The 17473-nt window shown below is 37.9% G+C and overlaps 1 protein-coding gene across 4 annotated transcripts; it reads left to right on the top strand.

The window, feature by feature from the left end:
- The first annotated feature begins 973 nt into the window (after nt 1-973).
- Nucleotides 974-17068, top strand: LOC311290797 (protein LSM14 homolog). Of its 4 annotated transcripts, none has more exons than XM_084409507.1 (11): nt 974-1277; nt 2929-3092; nt 3175-3307; nt 6027-6119; nt 7856-8032; nt 8124-8207; nt 9085-9279; nt 10207-10378; nt 10832-10861; nt 13492-13735; nt 14957-17068. In XM_084409507.1, the coding sequence occupies exons 1-11, from the start codon at nt 1157-1159 to the stop codon at nt 14975-14977; spliced, it is 1434 nt and encodes a 477-aa protein (XP_084265633.1). In that variant the 5' UTR covers nt 974-1156; the 3' UTR covers nt 14978-17068. The 4 variants fall into 4 exon arrangements, with proteins under 4 accessions (XP_084265633.1, XP_084265632.1, XP_084265635.1 ...); XM_084409506.1 differs by having other exon boundaries at nt 14954-17068; XM_084409509.1 differs by lacking the exon at nt 6027-6119.
- Nucleotides 17069-17473: the final 405 nt, after the last annotated feature.

Genomic DNA, 17473 nt, shown 5'->3' with positions numbered 1-17473 from the left:
ATTCCATTAATATGCATTCTGTCTCTCTTTTATTAATAAAAGGTCAATGCAGCAAGTGAACGTTGCGTATACTTTCAAATAAAGTAGGGCAAAAGATACAGCATATTCAAAGGAAATTGACATTTAAGCTTTAGAAAATAGATTATGCTGGAAAGGTTTATGAAAGTTTCTGATTTCAAAGCATGATTACAAACTTGGAATAACATCATAAAGCTTTTACACTTTCACTGTATTCAGTGCTTCGTTTTTTTTTCTTTTTTTTTTTTTCTGCTGTTTGTAATCTGACATGCCAGATATGTAATTGTGAAACAACAAATGCCTTTGCAGATCTGCTCTCCTCATTGGCTCAGTGTGTGTGAGATCATAGAGCTCATCCTGAACACTCATAACATATCAGTTTCACAGCCACTGTTAACAAGGGTATGATAATAACTGTTGAATTAATAGGCTTATATTGATTACTTGCAGTAACTGTTGATGTGGTGGGATTTAATTTCATTTAACTTTAATTATTAATTTAATTATATATTACATTATTTTGTAATATAACAACATAATATAACATAACATAACACAATAACATGACATAATATAATATGACATGCTATAATATAATATAAAATGTCATGATATAATATAATATAAAATGACATAATGTAATATAATTAATAACAATGAACAATTGTAATAATTAACAATTCTCAATTCAATTGTGCTTGACAATAAATTCTCATTTAGCCATTCAGGTCAAATAAGTTAGGGTTAGGCTAGCCCTATTTCATTCTTTGGGTTAAGCTAACCCTAACCCAAATCAAAATGTCCCTTTATTTACTTCTTAGGTCTTACATTAAATAATACGCGTTAAATCACATTTTCTCTTACATAATTCCCAATGTAACGGGAATTTTCCTAAAATCCTGCGAACTCTCGCGATACCAGCGTGAGGGAGCGAGGGAGGGGGGCTAGGCTCGTTTCCCAGCATGCAACTCGAATCAGTTCAGTGCGGAGGAAAATGAACTCGGCCATGTCGTGTTAAACACAGGCTGAAAGAAAACGACGTCAAATCACCGAGAAACACTCTTAAGTCCGATAAAACCGAGCGCAAAGACGACCAGAGGACTCGAGCAGCTTCACGGGAGTGAATTAGAGCAGAAAGATGAGCGGAGGGACGCCTTATATCGGCAGCAAGATCAGTCTGATCTCAAAGGCCGAGATCCGATATGAAGGAGTTTTATACACGATCGACACTGAGAACAGCACTGTAGCTCTGGCTAAAGGTACATACAATATATACACACACTCAACATTATATATATGTACATTTAATATACCCACAGAGGACGTATATGAGGGAATTTCACATCAACACAGAGAATTCAGTGGTAGCCCTGGCTAAATGTAAACACAATACACTGACACTCACATATTTACACAAATCAGAGATCCTCCTGAGACAGCACACACGTTTTTTCAATTTAGTATTTGTTCATGTCAATACATTGTTTAGAGCATAAGAATCAAATGGGGAAAAAACATTTTTTTGTTATGCTGTGTCTTCTGTAGTGGATGGGATGAAATGACATGGGCAAAAACAATGGGATTTCTTTTCATTCGCCAATCAATTTTTAGGTTTCAGGATTTTTTTTAAACCACACTTTCTATAAAGATGATTCTCAACTATGTTATGAAAGATGTAACGGAATTAATTTACATGTCATTATAGGCTACTATATAACGATAATGCTATAAAATGGCCATAAATGGGTAGTCCTATACTATACAATGTATCTAGACACTGTATCTAATTTGCATAATAATGTGTTCCTGTGGCAACATGTAATGAAAAAAGAAGAGTAATAATTGGTGTAATTTTCGTAATAGTTGTTGTGTTATAAATATGATTTAAGTCCTGGTGTCCTGTTTTGTAAAGTCATATTTTTATATAAAAAAAAACAAACATAACATTTCCCTTAGATGTTTATTTATGACAAACAATTAAAAAAATAGTCCATTTTAAATGATGACAATTTCAAAATATGATCATATTTCCATATTAATGCTAAATTTGATCAGTAATTTAATGTCAGTCGTGTTTAAAGACCAAGGAGAAGTTGTTATGGTGAAACCTCCAAGCATTTGGTATCTGAAAAGCCCTGAACGTGCTCTTTACGGGACATTTAGACTTAAAACTGTTACATGTGTGTTGTCAGAGAAATTCACTACAGTATAATGTCCTCTACTGTGTGGACCAAAGTCTGTTCCTGGCTCCCAGGAGGACATGAGAGAGGTTGAATACACTAACACTGACAACAGCACTTTTCTGATCAGTTCGATCAGGCCTAAATCAGTTATAAACATTACAAAGACAAAGTAAACATACACACGACAGCACCTGGCTACAGGACCTGTAGGAAGACAGGGAGTGGATGAAAAAATTATATATGTGACCCTGGATCACCACGAGTCGCACGGGTATATCTGTGGCAATAGTCATCAATACATTGTATGGGTCAAAATTATCGTTTTTTCTTTTATGCCAAAAATCATTAGGATATTAAGTAAAGATCATGTTCCATGAGGATATTTTGTAAATTTCCTACCGTAAATATATAAAACATGTATTTTTGTGAGTGAATGCTGCACAATCGTGAACATAAATGAACAACTTTAAAGGAGATTTTCTCAATGTTTCGATTTTTTTGCTCCCTCAGATTCCAGATTTACAATAATTGTATCTCGGGCCAAATATTGTCCTATCCTAACAAACCACACATCAATGGAAAGCTTATTTATTCAGCTTTCATATGATGTATAACTTTCAATAAATAAATAAATTAACCCATGTGACTGGTTTTGTGGTGCAGGGTCACATATTGCTTCTTTTTTTGTGTGTGTGTGTGAATTTGAACATTTTCCTTTCTCTTCCAGTGAAGTCCTTCGGCACTGAGGATCGCCCCACGGACAGGCCTATCCCCCCTCGAGATGATGTCTTTGAGTACATCATATTCAGAGGAAGTGACATCAAAGACCTGACAGTGTGCGAGCCGCCCAAACCCACCTGTAACCTTCCTCAGGATCCCGCCATCGTGCAGGTGAGCTGCACACACACATTCAGGGGTTTCTGCAGAACATAAAGCCGTGTGAATGCTAACCTGCTCTTGTGTTTATGTACAGTCGTCTCTGGCATCCACCGCCGGCCCCTCGGCTCCTTCCTTCCAGTCATACGCCCCCTTCAGTCGGGCCCCGTACAACCAGTTCAGCTCCAGTCCCCTGGTGTCCCAGCCGTTCGGAGCAGCGGTCACTGGTGGTGAGTTCACACTCGCTCTTGTTGTTTACAAGGGTTTAATGTGCAAATAGAGCTCATTTTCAGAATTTTTGCCAAATATCAAATCGAAACAACATCAGGTGCTTTAAGGCAAGACACTACAGGCAAAACTATTGTTTTGTTTTCCATGCGCTGGTCAGTTTTGAATAATATAAAACAAGGACAGGCCAAACATTAGTCCCAAACTGATAAGTGATATCTTCTTGCAGAGCGTAGATCCAAAAGTAAATCAAAGATAAGAAAAAAAAGATCCGTACACGAATATCGGCCAAAAAGCTCTTGGACTTTTTTGCACTTTGGCTCTTTATTTGTGGCCTCTGGAAAATAAATCTTGTGAGCTTTTTGGCCGATATTCGTGTGCGGATCTTTTTTCTTTTATTGTTTTCCATTTGATCTATTTACAGTAGGGCTGTGTGATTAATCGTAATTGATTTTTCTATTTCGATTTTGGCTTCCAATGATTATGAAAGCAAGATTATCGAGGTAAAAGGATTATTGTGCCCTCTTTTCGCACCCTCTTTTCGTTCCTCCCTAAAAGCCAAATCTTAACATCCAAATGTAAAATGCAGTCTACTGTTGCTAAACTGCGGGATGTGCGTGATATTAAAACCGCATTAAGCCACGAAAGACACACTGTTCAGGTACGCGCCTAAACGGTCAAATAGCCTACACACAAATGTGGAAATGCTGTTTTGGTGAGTATCCTCATAAACACAGTCAGTTATGTTTTAAGTGAACGTAAACAGTATCGCGTGTATTGCATCCATGCAGCTCTTAAAGTGACTAATAAATCTGCTGCTGTTATTAATGTTAATCAAACAAAAGACAAAGGCTGCGTTTACACTTGGCTTTAACATGCGAGCTGTATCCGGATGTTGTCCACATACACACTGAAAAGACAAGTGTAAACGCGCTTCTGATGGGAATGTTATCCGATCAGCGTGTCCAGGTTCGGAGGTAGTCGAGGACGCATTGTGATCGGATCTCAGTGTAATGTAAACGCAACCCATGCGAGATCCGATCTGTTATCCAGATACAGAAGCCACTTGATGTGGACAGGTGTAAACACACTATGTCCTGATTGGCTCATGATCCGATCTGCTTGATTGGATCACGGTGATCGCATGTTAATGCCAAGTGTAAACGCAGCCAATCACTCCCTGCTCTTGAATGAATAACTTTTGTTTTAATAAGGTTGGGTCTATATTTAATGTATAACTGGAGTGTTATTTTACATTTGATTGCTTTATTCAATTTCTGTTGTTGGCTATTATGATCTGAATACCACTGTTAGTACATCTGGAAAACCTAAAGCACTGCTTATTTAATTACAGTTTTTGTTCTGTTGTATTTTTTGTTGTTTTGTTTGTAATTTCTTGCTTTGTTATTATTGTATTGCTGACCGTTTACTTGTCTTTTGTAACTGTTTTGAGGACTTTTTACTTGCATGAATTAAGCTAGTATTAGTTTTTGCTGAAGTATCGATCATTATGAAATTTCACAGACATTTAAAATGATTCATCGTGACTTTGAGCATATAATCACCCACCTATAATCGTGTGAAATAATCATGATTTCAATACTGACCAAAATAGCCGCGATTATGATTTTTGCCATAATCAAGCAGCCCTAATTGGCAGATTTCAATTAGTTCATATTTTTAAAGGCCGTTTTCTCAAAATCAGTCTGAAATCTCCACTTCAAGAACTTGGTTTCATTCTTACATTTATTGTGAAGGTTTTTACAGAAGGTTTACAGAAGGCGTTCAATCATTCTCCTGATTTATGTAACATTTTATTCCTAAAACATAGTGGAATTTTTTTTCTCCACTAAGTCAATATATGTCATCAAAAAATAAAGAAATGTGAACCTGGCTTTATCTAATTTTTGGACTTTCTGTTCTGGAGATGTATAAAAACGAGTGCATATATTATTAGATAAGGCCTCATTTGCATGTGTAAACATAACTTTTCAGAAAAATGTTACACTATTAAACTGTGGTGCCTTGCCTTGAGAGTTTGTCTACTGTTTGTCCTTATATTTTGAACTGTCCTGTTTTTGCCTTTGGTGCTAACATGGTATAAAAGCAGTGCAAGATAACTGGCCATATGTGAATAAATATGCACAATTTATACAGAGCATATCTGTATTTCAAATAGCAGGAGTCTAATCTGAAATGTGCATTACATTTTACATTTATTCATTTAGCAGACGCTTTTATCCAAATGAGAAGCAGTTAAACTAACAATAGGACAACAATATGCAAGTGCTGTGACCCTTCCCAGTTTAATCTAACGCAGTACGTGTACTTTTTAAATTATTTTTATAAAGATAATAGAATAAAAGATAGTGTTAGCACATAATATATGCTAAAAACCAGAGAAAAAAAGTAATTCGGCCCTTCTTGAAAACTTTACTACACTGTTGCCATCTCTTACATTAGCAGACAAGCTATTGCTCTTTTTCAATTCTTTGCAGTGTGTTTGAATACTTTTAAATGGATGGGAATATTCTGAAAATACAGTCGTTGTTTCATGAGGCACTTGCTTGGAGAAGATGCACAGAATATATTTTGAGTGAGTGAGGAACGGATCTTATGGAAAGGTTGATTGCATGAGTGTTTGACTGCTGCATAACCTTCACACTAGTGTGTGACGTGTTAAAGCCCACACTTAAAGTTGTGCACTTCCTCCCCTCACAGGAACGAGCTCAGGTCCTGCGTTCGGTAGCGAGGCGAGCACTACTGCCCCTCAGTCCCAGACCTCTCGCTCGCTGAGTGCTCACAAACCCGAAGGTAACCGGATGGCCGACGCTAACGTGTGCAGAGTGGCTTTAGTGTGTTCGTCTTTTGGCCCGTGATGATGCAGGATTACAGCATGTGTCTGTGCCGTGTGATAGTTTTATGACTCGAGTTCATTCTGTCAATTAGTGACTTTAAAGACAACATGAAATCAAAATACTAAATAAATTGTGGTCTTATTGTGCAAAGAAATATACAGTTTTCATTAAATTGCAAGAATTCTGTTGATATAAGCAATGCCAGACTATAGAAATCATAGCCACTTTTCACAATCCAATCAGAATGGATAAAATTTGTGTTTCTGTGATGTTAAATGCATTGCAAATGATGCATATTTCATGTTGTCTTAACCCTTAAATGCATGAATGTTTCGCCAATCATCATTATTATATATTCAGGTCTTCAGCGACTCAGGTCTATATCTAACACATATAGCCCTTTAACTGCCACGTTAGTATAAATAAAACTCTTGATATTTTAAAAACAATTACAAAAGGATAAAATAAAGCAGATTTTGTTACCTTTTGGAACTTGGAAGGATTCAATTTGAGTTGATGCTTTTTACCATCATCACCGTCATCGACAGTACATTCAGCATCTGGCTCAAATTCACCATCTCAACCATATTCTTGATTGGTTTCAACGTCTAAAAAAATGTCTTCAACGTCTTCTCCACCAGATCCACCATCAAGACAGTGACACTAATATCTGATTGCGTACAGTACTTACTCTACAATAAATCACAGCCATTTCAAGGTTTTGCTGATGATGCTTCTGTTTTCTTTTGTTTTATGCCTCAGTAATTATGAGTGAAACATCATATCATTGTGTGTCAGAGATTCGACTATTGTTGCACAGAAAAAAAGGTTACACAAGGACACTGTAAAATAAAGTGTTACCGAAAAAACTATACTTGCACTATTACATATTCGGGTCACTAGCGACCCTATACACTTCTATAAAAATGTAATAATTGTAATATTGTTTATAATGAATACAATGATTGAGGAATACTAAGAGGGTTGAGATCTAATTTCTAATAAAGAATGAATGTAGGACAGGGTAGTAAATGACGTCCTGGGTCGCTAACGACCTAAGGAATACGTTTTAGAGTTAATTAAGATTTACCGCATGAAGTGATACAGAGAACTGGTGTTTCCGTCATCTAAGGGCATTTTCACACCTATAGATCGTTTGTTTTGTTCCGAAACGGGGACTTAATTTGTTACAATGTTGCATTTTCTTGGTTCGGTTCGCTTTCACAAGGCAACCTGTGTTGCCAAAGTGTGTAAATGCAAGTCACATGCGAGTACAACTGTCCTCTTATTGGTCAGAATTTCCTCTGCGTCATCCATCAAGATGATTGACAGGTTCGCTCCATGAGCTTTTTTTTTAACTGTGATAACTAATGTGCTCTCTCACAGAATCAGGCACTACTGGTTTTTATATAACATATTTTCCATTATGAATAATAATACCATTTGGTCCGTTGGGATCGAATTGCTTTCACACCTCACTTAAACTTAAGTTCGTTTGCAATCGGGCCGAGACCACCGCGTTCAGGCAATCTCGGAGCGGTTGTTTTGGTGCTGATCCGAGCACGATTGCCTCGTTCACATATGCCTAAACGAACCGAACCAAAGGAGAAAACGCACCAGGTTCCAAAACAAATGCAAAAAATTGTTTTGTTTTTTTGGTCCGTTGTTCATTTTGTGAGTCGTCTTTTTCAGGTCGTTCCAGCCCATCTTTAGAGCACTCGAGGAAGACCCCGACCAAGGAGCATTCGGTGCAGACGGCCCCGGTCGCTCCCCCTGCGGTGTCCACCAGTTCAGGGAGTCAGAGGAGCGCTGGAGCCGCCCGACCGGCCCTCAACACACAGAAATCAGCGGAAAACCAGGAGCAAAAAGGTGAGAATCAGGGAAGTTCAGAGCTGGAAACTTATGTACAGATGTCGTTGAATTGTGAATTGTAATAGTGATATCTTTTGTTCATCTACAGCGTCTGATGTCCAGAAGATTCCTCGGCCAGAATCGGATTCAAACAGGCCTGATAACAAAGACCCAATCAAACGCCAGTCTGGCGGTGAGTCACTTTAAAACGTCTCTTCCGCATTTGCATATACAGAACTGGCCAAAAGTGATGTCCGGCCTAGGAAAATTGACACCTTCACCCTTTATTCAAGCATTATAAAAAAAAAAAAAATGTTTTTAAGATTATCTAAGCATATTTGTGTAGTTGTGCTTGGAGTCAGTGGTTTAATTTGTGATTTACATGCCAAATTGTGCGGGCATAATTTTTGGCCAGGCTATCATACAAAGACATTATGAACACATGCAAAAATGAGAGAACCAATGAAATATTAATATCTGATTAGCTTGTAGTCAATGTATGCATTTTCCTGTGAGCTTTTTGTTTTTCTATGCATTTAATTTTTTGCATAGTAAAATAAAGCCTGGAGCTGCAGTTGTTTTTTGCCAAACAATATTTTTCCCTCATATTTTGATGGTTTAATTGAACTTGTCCAGAGGGGATATTTGTTTATCCTGCATCACTTTTGGCCACTACAATACCATTTTCTCATGGAACTCTTTTGACAGTATTTTATATTTGTATTGTATATTTGAATGTACTTCTCTTTTATGAATGCTTTTCTTTTATATTGTTGTATTTCTCTTTAAAACTTTTCTTGTTTTTGTGATGCGCTTTGAGATGTAACTTTTAAAGGCGCTATAGAAAATAAAGTTTATTATTATACTGTACTTCATTGATCAGGGCCTTAAGCATCATTGTTAGATACATACTACATAGTTGTAGTTTGACTTTTTTGTGAAATAATATTTTTCCCTCATATTTTGATGGTTTAATTGAACTTGGTTAACCAGCATTGAACGTTTTTAATGACCCTGCATCACTATTAGCCACCACTCATCATTTGTGTAATGGTTGTTTCTCCCTCCAGGTGGCGCTCCTCCAATGAGAAGGGGGCGGGGCAGTGGTGGCGGAGGGGGCGGCGGCCAGCGCGGGCGGGGCAGATTTAACGGGCGTAGAGACGGACCAATGAAATTTGAGAAGGACTTTGACTTTGAGAGTGCCAACGCCCAATTCAATAAGGAAGAGATCGACCGCGAGTTCCAAAGCAAACTCAAGATTAAAGGTACAGTTACAGAGAACACAAACATGCATCATTAGCTATGTTTCCATCCAAAGTTGCGAATTTATGTGCAAAATTGGAATATCGCATAAAACGTTTGCAAATAAAGCACTGTGAGTCAAAGAGAACAAAATCATCACTTCCTTGTAAACTGGCGATAATTATCACTAAGAAAAAAGGAATGCAATAGGCCAAGCCACTGTATAATATAGGCCTATATATACTCCTCAGAGCACGCAGACGAAACACAAACGTTAACTTTCTTTCGGAGGCAGACGCCTGGGAACGCAGTCGTTTAAGACCGTTCTGGAAGGTAATTATACTGAACCACTTTGATGACAGAACGACCAAAACAGCATTTCAGATGCTGTGCATTGAGATCAGTCTGCTGGTTGGTCCAGTTATGCCGTCCTATTTATCCAGTAAATGTGTTTCCATCATAGTTTATGCTCATGATAAAAAAAAATTGGTAACACTATTTTACAGTGTCCTTGTTACATATGTTACATGTACTTACTATAGTAATAACAGTAAATTATGCATAATTACATGCAACTAACCCTCAACCAAATCCTAACCCTATAGTAAGTACATGTAGTTGCCTAATATTACTCAGCACTTAAATATATTATTACACTGTAATAATGACACCTTAAAATAAAGTGTTACCAAAAGAAATGTATGCAATATCCCAAAATGCGCATAAAAATCGGTGGATGGAAACATGGCTATTGTGCTTTTCGAGGGTTTAAAACATGTTATTAAATGTAATATTATTTATTTTTTGTTTAAATGCTGAAATATGTTGTTAACAGGTTTTGTGAGGTTCTCACTTTTTATGTTTTTTTTTTCATTAGGGTGATTTTTTTTTTTTTTTTTTACTGACTGTTTATTGTCAGATATGAGTTATAATGTCACTTTGCGCTGCAGATGAGAAGAGTGAGAAATCGGAGAAGACTCTGAACGGGGAGGAGAAGACCGATTCGGGTGTGGAGACCCAGAACAGTGAAGGCAACGCTGACGAGGAGGATCCACTGGGACCCAACTGTTACTATGACAAATCCAAGTCGTTTTTCGACAACATCTCCTGTGACGACACCAGGTGAGATCTCAGCTCTGTAGGATGTGCTTTAAGGGCTTTGATTTCAGTTCACAAGCTCTCGATCTGATATCGATTCATTTGGAAATATTGAGTTCATGTTTATTTTTTGTATTCGTACTGTTTTTCACATACTCTATATTAGGAAAGATACAGTAGTATGCTACATTAGTCACATGACCTCACTACAATGTTTAAGTCAGTATTTAAGTCCTGTTATTTCCTCGGAATTAGTTATTTTGCAGAAGTCCAGTTTTGTGTAAAAATGTCTTTTTAACAGTCTGAGTGAAAGATGTTAATTGTTGATGCTTTTTCATGTCTCACCTGGTTCAAACAGGGTGTAAATGCTTTGAGTGATTTAGTCACTATGGATTCAATGTAGTAATTTGTTGTTGTAAAGTTTAAAAATAACTGAATGAATCCTCTAACAGACATGCACTCTTCTGTCTTTTCTAGAAAGGAGAAATCAGGAGGTGCTTTTGGAAGGTATATATTTGGAGTCTTTTATTTATGTACATATATAAATGTTTTTATGAAGCCATGCTTATGATTCAGACTACCCAAATTCACATGTTGTCATGCAAGATTATTTATTCAGCTAGAAATGACTGTGACTGTGAGCTCTTTAATGTATTTGAAAAATATCCACTTTTACAAACAGTTAAAATCATTTAAATTAATTGGTCAGTGTGTTGAAGCCCTGATCAAATGATATATAACAAATGGGCAAATCAAAAATGTAAATTTGTGTTTTCAGGTGGCATGTTAAATGATTAGCCTACTACACATTTTGTTGTGCACTCATACAATAAATCCTGCCTGTTGCACATTTGTTCTTGACATCTTATAAAGCAGCTATTTTTTTGTATCAGACTGGAATACACTACATGCATTCTGCTCAGATTTTCAGTGTGGATGAGTTGCCAATAGTTGCCGAAAGTCTGCGCCAGTCTTCAGATTTTAGGCAGTCGGAGTTGAAAGATTTCACAGAAAATGTGTGTAATGATGGGCACAGGCTTTTTGTAGCTTCAGACTATGATATCAAAACATATTTGATATTTCGAGCCAATTTTAGAACGAATATCACAGTGAATGACGCGTCGTTATTGAAACCGAAGCTGTCCTTTATCTATTTCCTTCATCTTTATCTGTCCTTTAGTGTTGCGATAAAATACGATAACAATAGAAAAGTAAATGAACAGAACACGCTGAACAAATTAGCCTCAATATTTGAGTCATCAGCACAGATAAAACAACTGACTGCGCCACTCACCTCTACCTCCCATTGTAATCTATACTGTCTGTACTGTGAGTCTATGCTGACCGCGTCGTTTTTACTTTTGCGACTCGGCACACAGAGTTAATACAACAACTACGGTGGTCATGTTCTGCAGATCCATGTTTGTCTCGTTTCTCACGCATCTCCTAGCAATGTCTTGTGTGTTTCTGTGTGAGTTTGTTGTGTTCGGAAAAGTTGAAAGTCTGCTAGTGTATAGGAGCTTTCGCATCAGGTGGTTATTGTAACTCAGTTATAGGAACTAGCCATTCATTTACCATTATTCCATTTTCCTGGTTGCATTCGCACCGCCAGTATGAACTCTGAAGTCACAACTATGTAATTTAAGCGTGGCATTCAACATCTAGAGGATGGAGGACACTGTGAGCGGAGCTGTGTTTTTGTCATAATAACGGAGATGGAATATAAACATATAGTTGTGCGATTGAAAGAGCAAAAAGCAGGGCCAAGAGACGAAATCTATGACAACTTGCAGTGCTTCATTTCATCGAGGCTGAGAAAAGAACAACGCCGCTGACAAAGGCCTTATCAGGTAAATGCCGTTAACATTAGCTTTATGTTTATGTCTTATCCGTGTTTTACATGTTAATGGAGTAAGTATATGTAAACTGTGTTTACACGACTTTTTAAAAATGGCTTGTGCCAGTGTTTTGGATGGCATGCGTTCGGCCAATCAACGTAGGAGTTAATTTTGTCCCTCCAAAAGGCGCTTCTATAACTAAAATCCTTCCTAAATCTTGCGGTGCGAAAATTATTATAGTTATAGGCACTATAAAAAGGTTCCTCTGGTGCGAAAGCCCCTTATAATCCTCAGTCATTTAGTGTATGATGCTTAGGCCCGATTTCACAGACAGGGCTTAGATTAAGCCAGGATTAAGCCTTAGTTCAATTAGGACATCTAAGTAGCTTTTATAAATATGCCTTAGAAAAAACATTACTTGTGTGCATCTTGAGAAGAAAGTTGCTTTCAGTTAAAACAGCTCAAACACACATTGTAGTCGGGCTATCTTAAGCCTTGTTTGTGAAACCGAGGGTTAGTGTTTTAAATCTGTCCATATGTGAAGTTGTGTAGTGTATTCCAGTGCTGAGATGAATGTCGTGTAAACGTTGCAGATTAGACAGGCCGCCTGCCAAAGGTGGATTTTTTTTTCACACTGGGCCTTATTTTAAGGATCTAAGCGCATGGTCTAAAGCGCACGCTGCAAGTTCACTTAGTGCGTGTCTGAATCCACTTTTGCTAGTTTAACGACGAGACAAATGGTCGGCGCTCCCGGCGCATGGTCTAAAAGGGTTGTCCCTATTTTCTTAATGAGTAATGGGTGTGTTTTGGGCGCAACGTGCAATAAACCAATCAGAGTCTCATCCCCCATTCCCTTTAAAAGCCTGATGCGCTTGCGGAAACGGATCTGCTCGTGCGTGAGGTTAAAGCGTGCAAGCAGATCATCTATGGGACATAGTGTATGCGCATTCGGGACCCGCCTATAGACGCATATTACTAACTCGCTCTTTTAATAACAAAAAAAAAAATGCTGCGCCATTGACTTTAGACCAGGTTTCAGTTGGTCAATGGCTCAGTCTATTTCAGTTGACTCAAAATATCAACGCACCAAAAATGTGCCAGAACCCATGGGCACACAGATGGGCACAAATTCATTTGCTATTTAAACAATGTGGTGCAGGACATGAAAATGATAACTGCGTCGGGCTGAAACTATCAAAAAACACTTGCGTCGCGGCTGGCGCTGCTTTGCACCGGGTGTATGATAGGGCCCACTGTGTTGAATTGCTTTCTGATGTGTTTTTCATTCCTTCTCTTCAGGGAACGGAGGCAGACCTGGGCGGAGGAGAGGAGGATGAACGCAGAGACGTTCGGTATTCCACTGCGTCACAACCGCGGGCGCGGGGGTTTCCGTGGCAGAGGCGGCGGCATGGGCTTCCGCGGGGGGCGCGGGCGCGCGGCTAGCAGGGGCTCGTTCATGCCCTCCCGCGGGGGTGGAGGCGGGTTCAGGGGCGGCTTCAGAGGCGGCAGAGGAGGACGGGAGTTCGCGGACTTTGAGTACAGGGTTAGTACTTCCTCTTTTACCCCAGTAATGGACCAAACATTAATATTAGAGATGCACGATGTGTTGCACAGTGTTATTTTTAACTAAAAAACACTGTTGGCAATTGAAATATAGCTAAAATTAAATTTAAATATTAGATGAAAAAAATGTGCCTTGGCAACTAACTGAAATAAGTTTATTTACTAAAACTAAAATGAATTGAAGCAATATAGATTTTTTTTTAACAATAATTTACCAAAGCAGATAACAAATTTACAAAAATGTAAAGTAAAATTAAATGAAAACTAATAATATAAAAATGAAAGCTAATTTAAAGTATTAATAAATATTGTAATTGCATATAAATAATACTAAATTGTTGTGATTATTGCAGAACCAATATTTATTTATTGTATTATTTCTTTTTTTGACACTATAATAACAGAACAGAACAGAACTGAACGATGGTTTATTTAACACTTTTGTCAATACTGTAATTTCTGTAATATCACTCTTTCCTTGCATACAAAACAAAACGGTGACAGTTTTACTCTGACTATTTAATAACTATAAATTTAAATATTTGTTTTTGATGTAGAGATGCATCATTTGAAAGAGCCCAAATGTCACTAAAGTGTCTTTTATGTAACATCTAATTTGTGCATTAATGGCTGCGCACTAATACTTTATTAATTAGGAAGGCAAGTTATTTTATTGAATCCGATATTACAAAACCAATATCCGATTATGAAAAAAATCTTAAATATCGGTAAAACTGATCATCGGTCGATCTCTAGTATCAGCCATTTAGAGTCTGGCTGGCATTTTGTCTTATTTGCCTGATATTGGACTATTGAGATTTTCCCACAAAATTAAATAGTTTGCTCTTTTTCTACACCAATGAAATAAGAGCAAATTGATTAAATATGTCTCATAAATATTACTAATATTAGTTCATCTATTATGGCCCTACAGATTTCATTGACAGAATCCTGGAATCCAGTCGGAAAAATGGAATTTACTGTATAATATCACACAATATAAACAAGACTGAATTTGGGAAAAAGTCTAACTAATTTCATAGGGCCCCAATCTAAGTACTGGTAACATAAGGTTACGGTTAGGTTTAGAATAACTCAGTTATTGTTATTGCTATGATAAGTAGACTTTAAGGACTGTTAAATAAAGTGCTTTTCTAATGTTTGTCTTTGTTCTGTTTTTTTTTCCCGTTTGTTTCAGAAGGAGAACAAAGTGTCGGCGTAGTCCAACATGACGACCAGATCATCCGAACAGCCAAGAATCTCCGATCATCACGTCTAGATTACCGCTTTGACTCCTGACTAACGGGAACGCCTCTGTCTAACACCAGCGCAGGGACGCCTGCCTTCAGCTGGACACGCAGCTTTCAGTTTCTCCTTTCTTCCTTTTTTAGAAAAAGAAAAAAACAAACATTTGATGATCTTCTGATCTGCGTTCCATATGTTCGGAGGGGAGAGTTTGTGTACAAAATGCCGTAACTTCCATTGAATGACGATGATGATGATTATTATTATCTGGTATTTTTGCATCAACCTTTAGTTCCTTTGGTAATAAACAGAGGATGGTATTTGATATTATTCTGTTAGGTGTACAGAACCCCGCTGATACTGTGAGCGCTCCTCAGTCAAATAGCTTTATTATGTTATGATTTCCTTATTATTTTTATTTTTATGGATCTGTTCTCTGTCTCTCGAAGCACTGACACCCAGTGTCGAGGCTGTGGAGTTCGTGTCCGAGCTCTGACACCTAAACAAAACACTTTCAGTTCGACTCGCTCATCCGTCTGTTAAACGCAGGTGCTTTGCTTCAGTTCATAGATTGACATGGTTTGTAGAACTAGGTTTTGTAATCACCTTTTTAGTTCACTAGTTTATGGATAATCTGGTCAAGCCGTTTGTTTTTTTGCTGCATTCTACCGTTAACGTCAGACACCATTGTCTAGCTGTAGGTCAACTCACAAAAACTGGTTTATGATTGAATGTATCGATGAATTCAACTCTTTCTTTTAAGCGCTTTTGTCCTGAAGTCCTCTCTATGCAGGCGGTCGCGTTCTCCCTGCTGGATCAGACTGCTGTTCCTGTCTTCAAAATGTATTTTTAATATTTGAGTGCCAGTTATTCTTGCCTTTTGATGTCAATTATGTACATTTCCAAGAGGGCTTTTTGATATAAACTCAACTCGAACCTCTTTAACGACGAGCCCCATCACCGTTTAATGCCGAGATCTTCTGGAAAGATCCTGAAACCCTTTAAGAATCCGATTGGATGTTTTGAAATCGCGTTCATGTGCTCTTTAAAGACGACGCCGCCAGAGAGTTTCACACGGCACACATGATGCGAAGGCTAAATTCGATGTCATTTCATAATGCTCTTATACCAGATGAATCTCGTCTCGGAACGTAAACGTGATCGTTTGGATGAATTGTGGAGGGATTATTTTAGTTTAGTTTAAAATCAGGGACGTTCCCATTTTGCAGTATTCCAGCAACTTATAAGCAGGATAAAACGACTGACGCATCGTGTAAAAACCTTTACGACATGTTTCCATGCTCAGTCTGAACAGGCGGCGAGTTTCACCTGAAATAAGTGTCCATAATAAGCCCATAAACCCCTCTATTGTGAATAGTTCTGTTTCCTGTTTGATACACGTGTATGTTAATGTGTTATTTCAGGTACCAGCTGTTTATTGCTCTGTTAATGGAGTGAAGTTTGTTTACCCGGCGATCTCCTCTGAATGTCACTGAAGCACTAGTTCCTGCACTGTTAGATGGGAGGTCATTGTTGTTTTTGGTGTGCTTCATATTTTTAATTTGTGTTTCAGAGATCCAAAGACCGAATTACGGATAACATTTGGAGGAGAAGTGCTCTCTCTCAGCTGGTTCTGCGTTATTTTTCTCATGTCTGTCCCCAGAGTTTGCCGTCTCTACTTGTGTTAGCTATAAACCGCTCCCTTTAAAAAGCACTACGAACTGCAGAGATGTCCCGCAGGCAGCTAGTGAAACGCAGTCTGACCGATCGCTCAGACCAGGGCATGATGGGAAACCTCTGAGCGAACCACAGATATTGGTGCTGAGATGTGAAACGAGTCCTCAGGCCTGATATCGCCATGAAGTCGAGAGTTTGAACTGGACAGCCGTGCAGAAGCTTGATGTGATTACTGTGGTCAGTCCTCTGGAGGAATTTGATTGGCAAGTTTATGATTTTGTTTCTGTTTTTCTGAATTAAAGCAGTTGTTCATGGTGTGCTCGTAGAGGGCTTCAGACGGGGGCAAACTAAGGTTTTTAATCAAGAGAAATAAAGAAATAGTTGTTCAGTATCCTGTCCGTCCGTGTGTGTGTGTGTGTCCTTGCTTTTTTATCAATAAACATTTCTGTAAACGATAACAATTAGTCGCATGTGCAATAATAGCATTTTTATTGTTCGATTATTTTAACCCTTGTGCATTAATTTAAAAAAAGTTACACATGGTGTAACCATCTCCACTCTATACAAGGGCTACACAAAAGAAAGGGGTTCTGGTTTATGATAATTGTCTGTTACAAATCACACCAGAATCTTCAGTATGAGGGATCCATCTGACTTATTTTATATTGCTTAATTGCACAGTGAAAATGAAAATCCCCATCAAAAATAGCCATATGAATTAACAAAACATTGAAAACAAAACCCAAAAAGGAAATAAAATAAACTATACTTTGACAATCATAAGCAGCTTGTTTCA

This window comes from Rutilus rutilus (assembly GCF_951802725.1).
Source record: "Rutilus rutilus genome assembly, chromosome: 5".
NCBI lineage: Eukaryota > Metazoa > Chordata > Actinopteri > Cypriniformes > Leuciscidae > Rutilus > Rutilus rutilus.
Note: the sequence above shows the minus strand (reverse complement) of the source record. Positions and strands in the feature narration are given on the sequence as shown.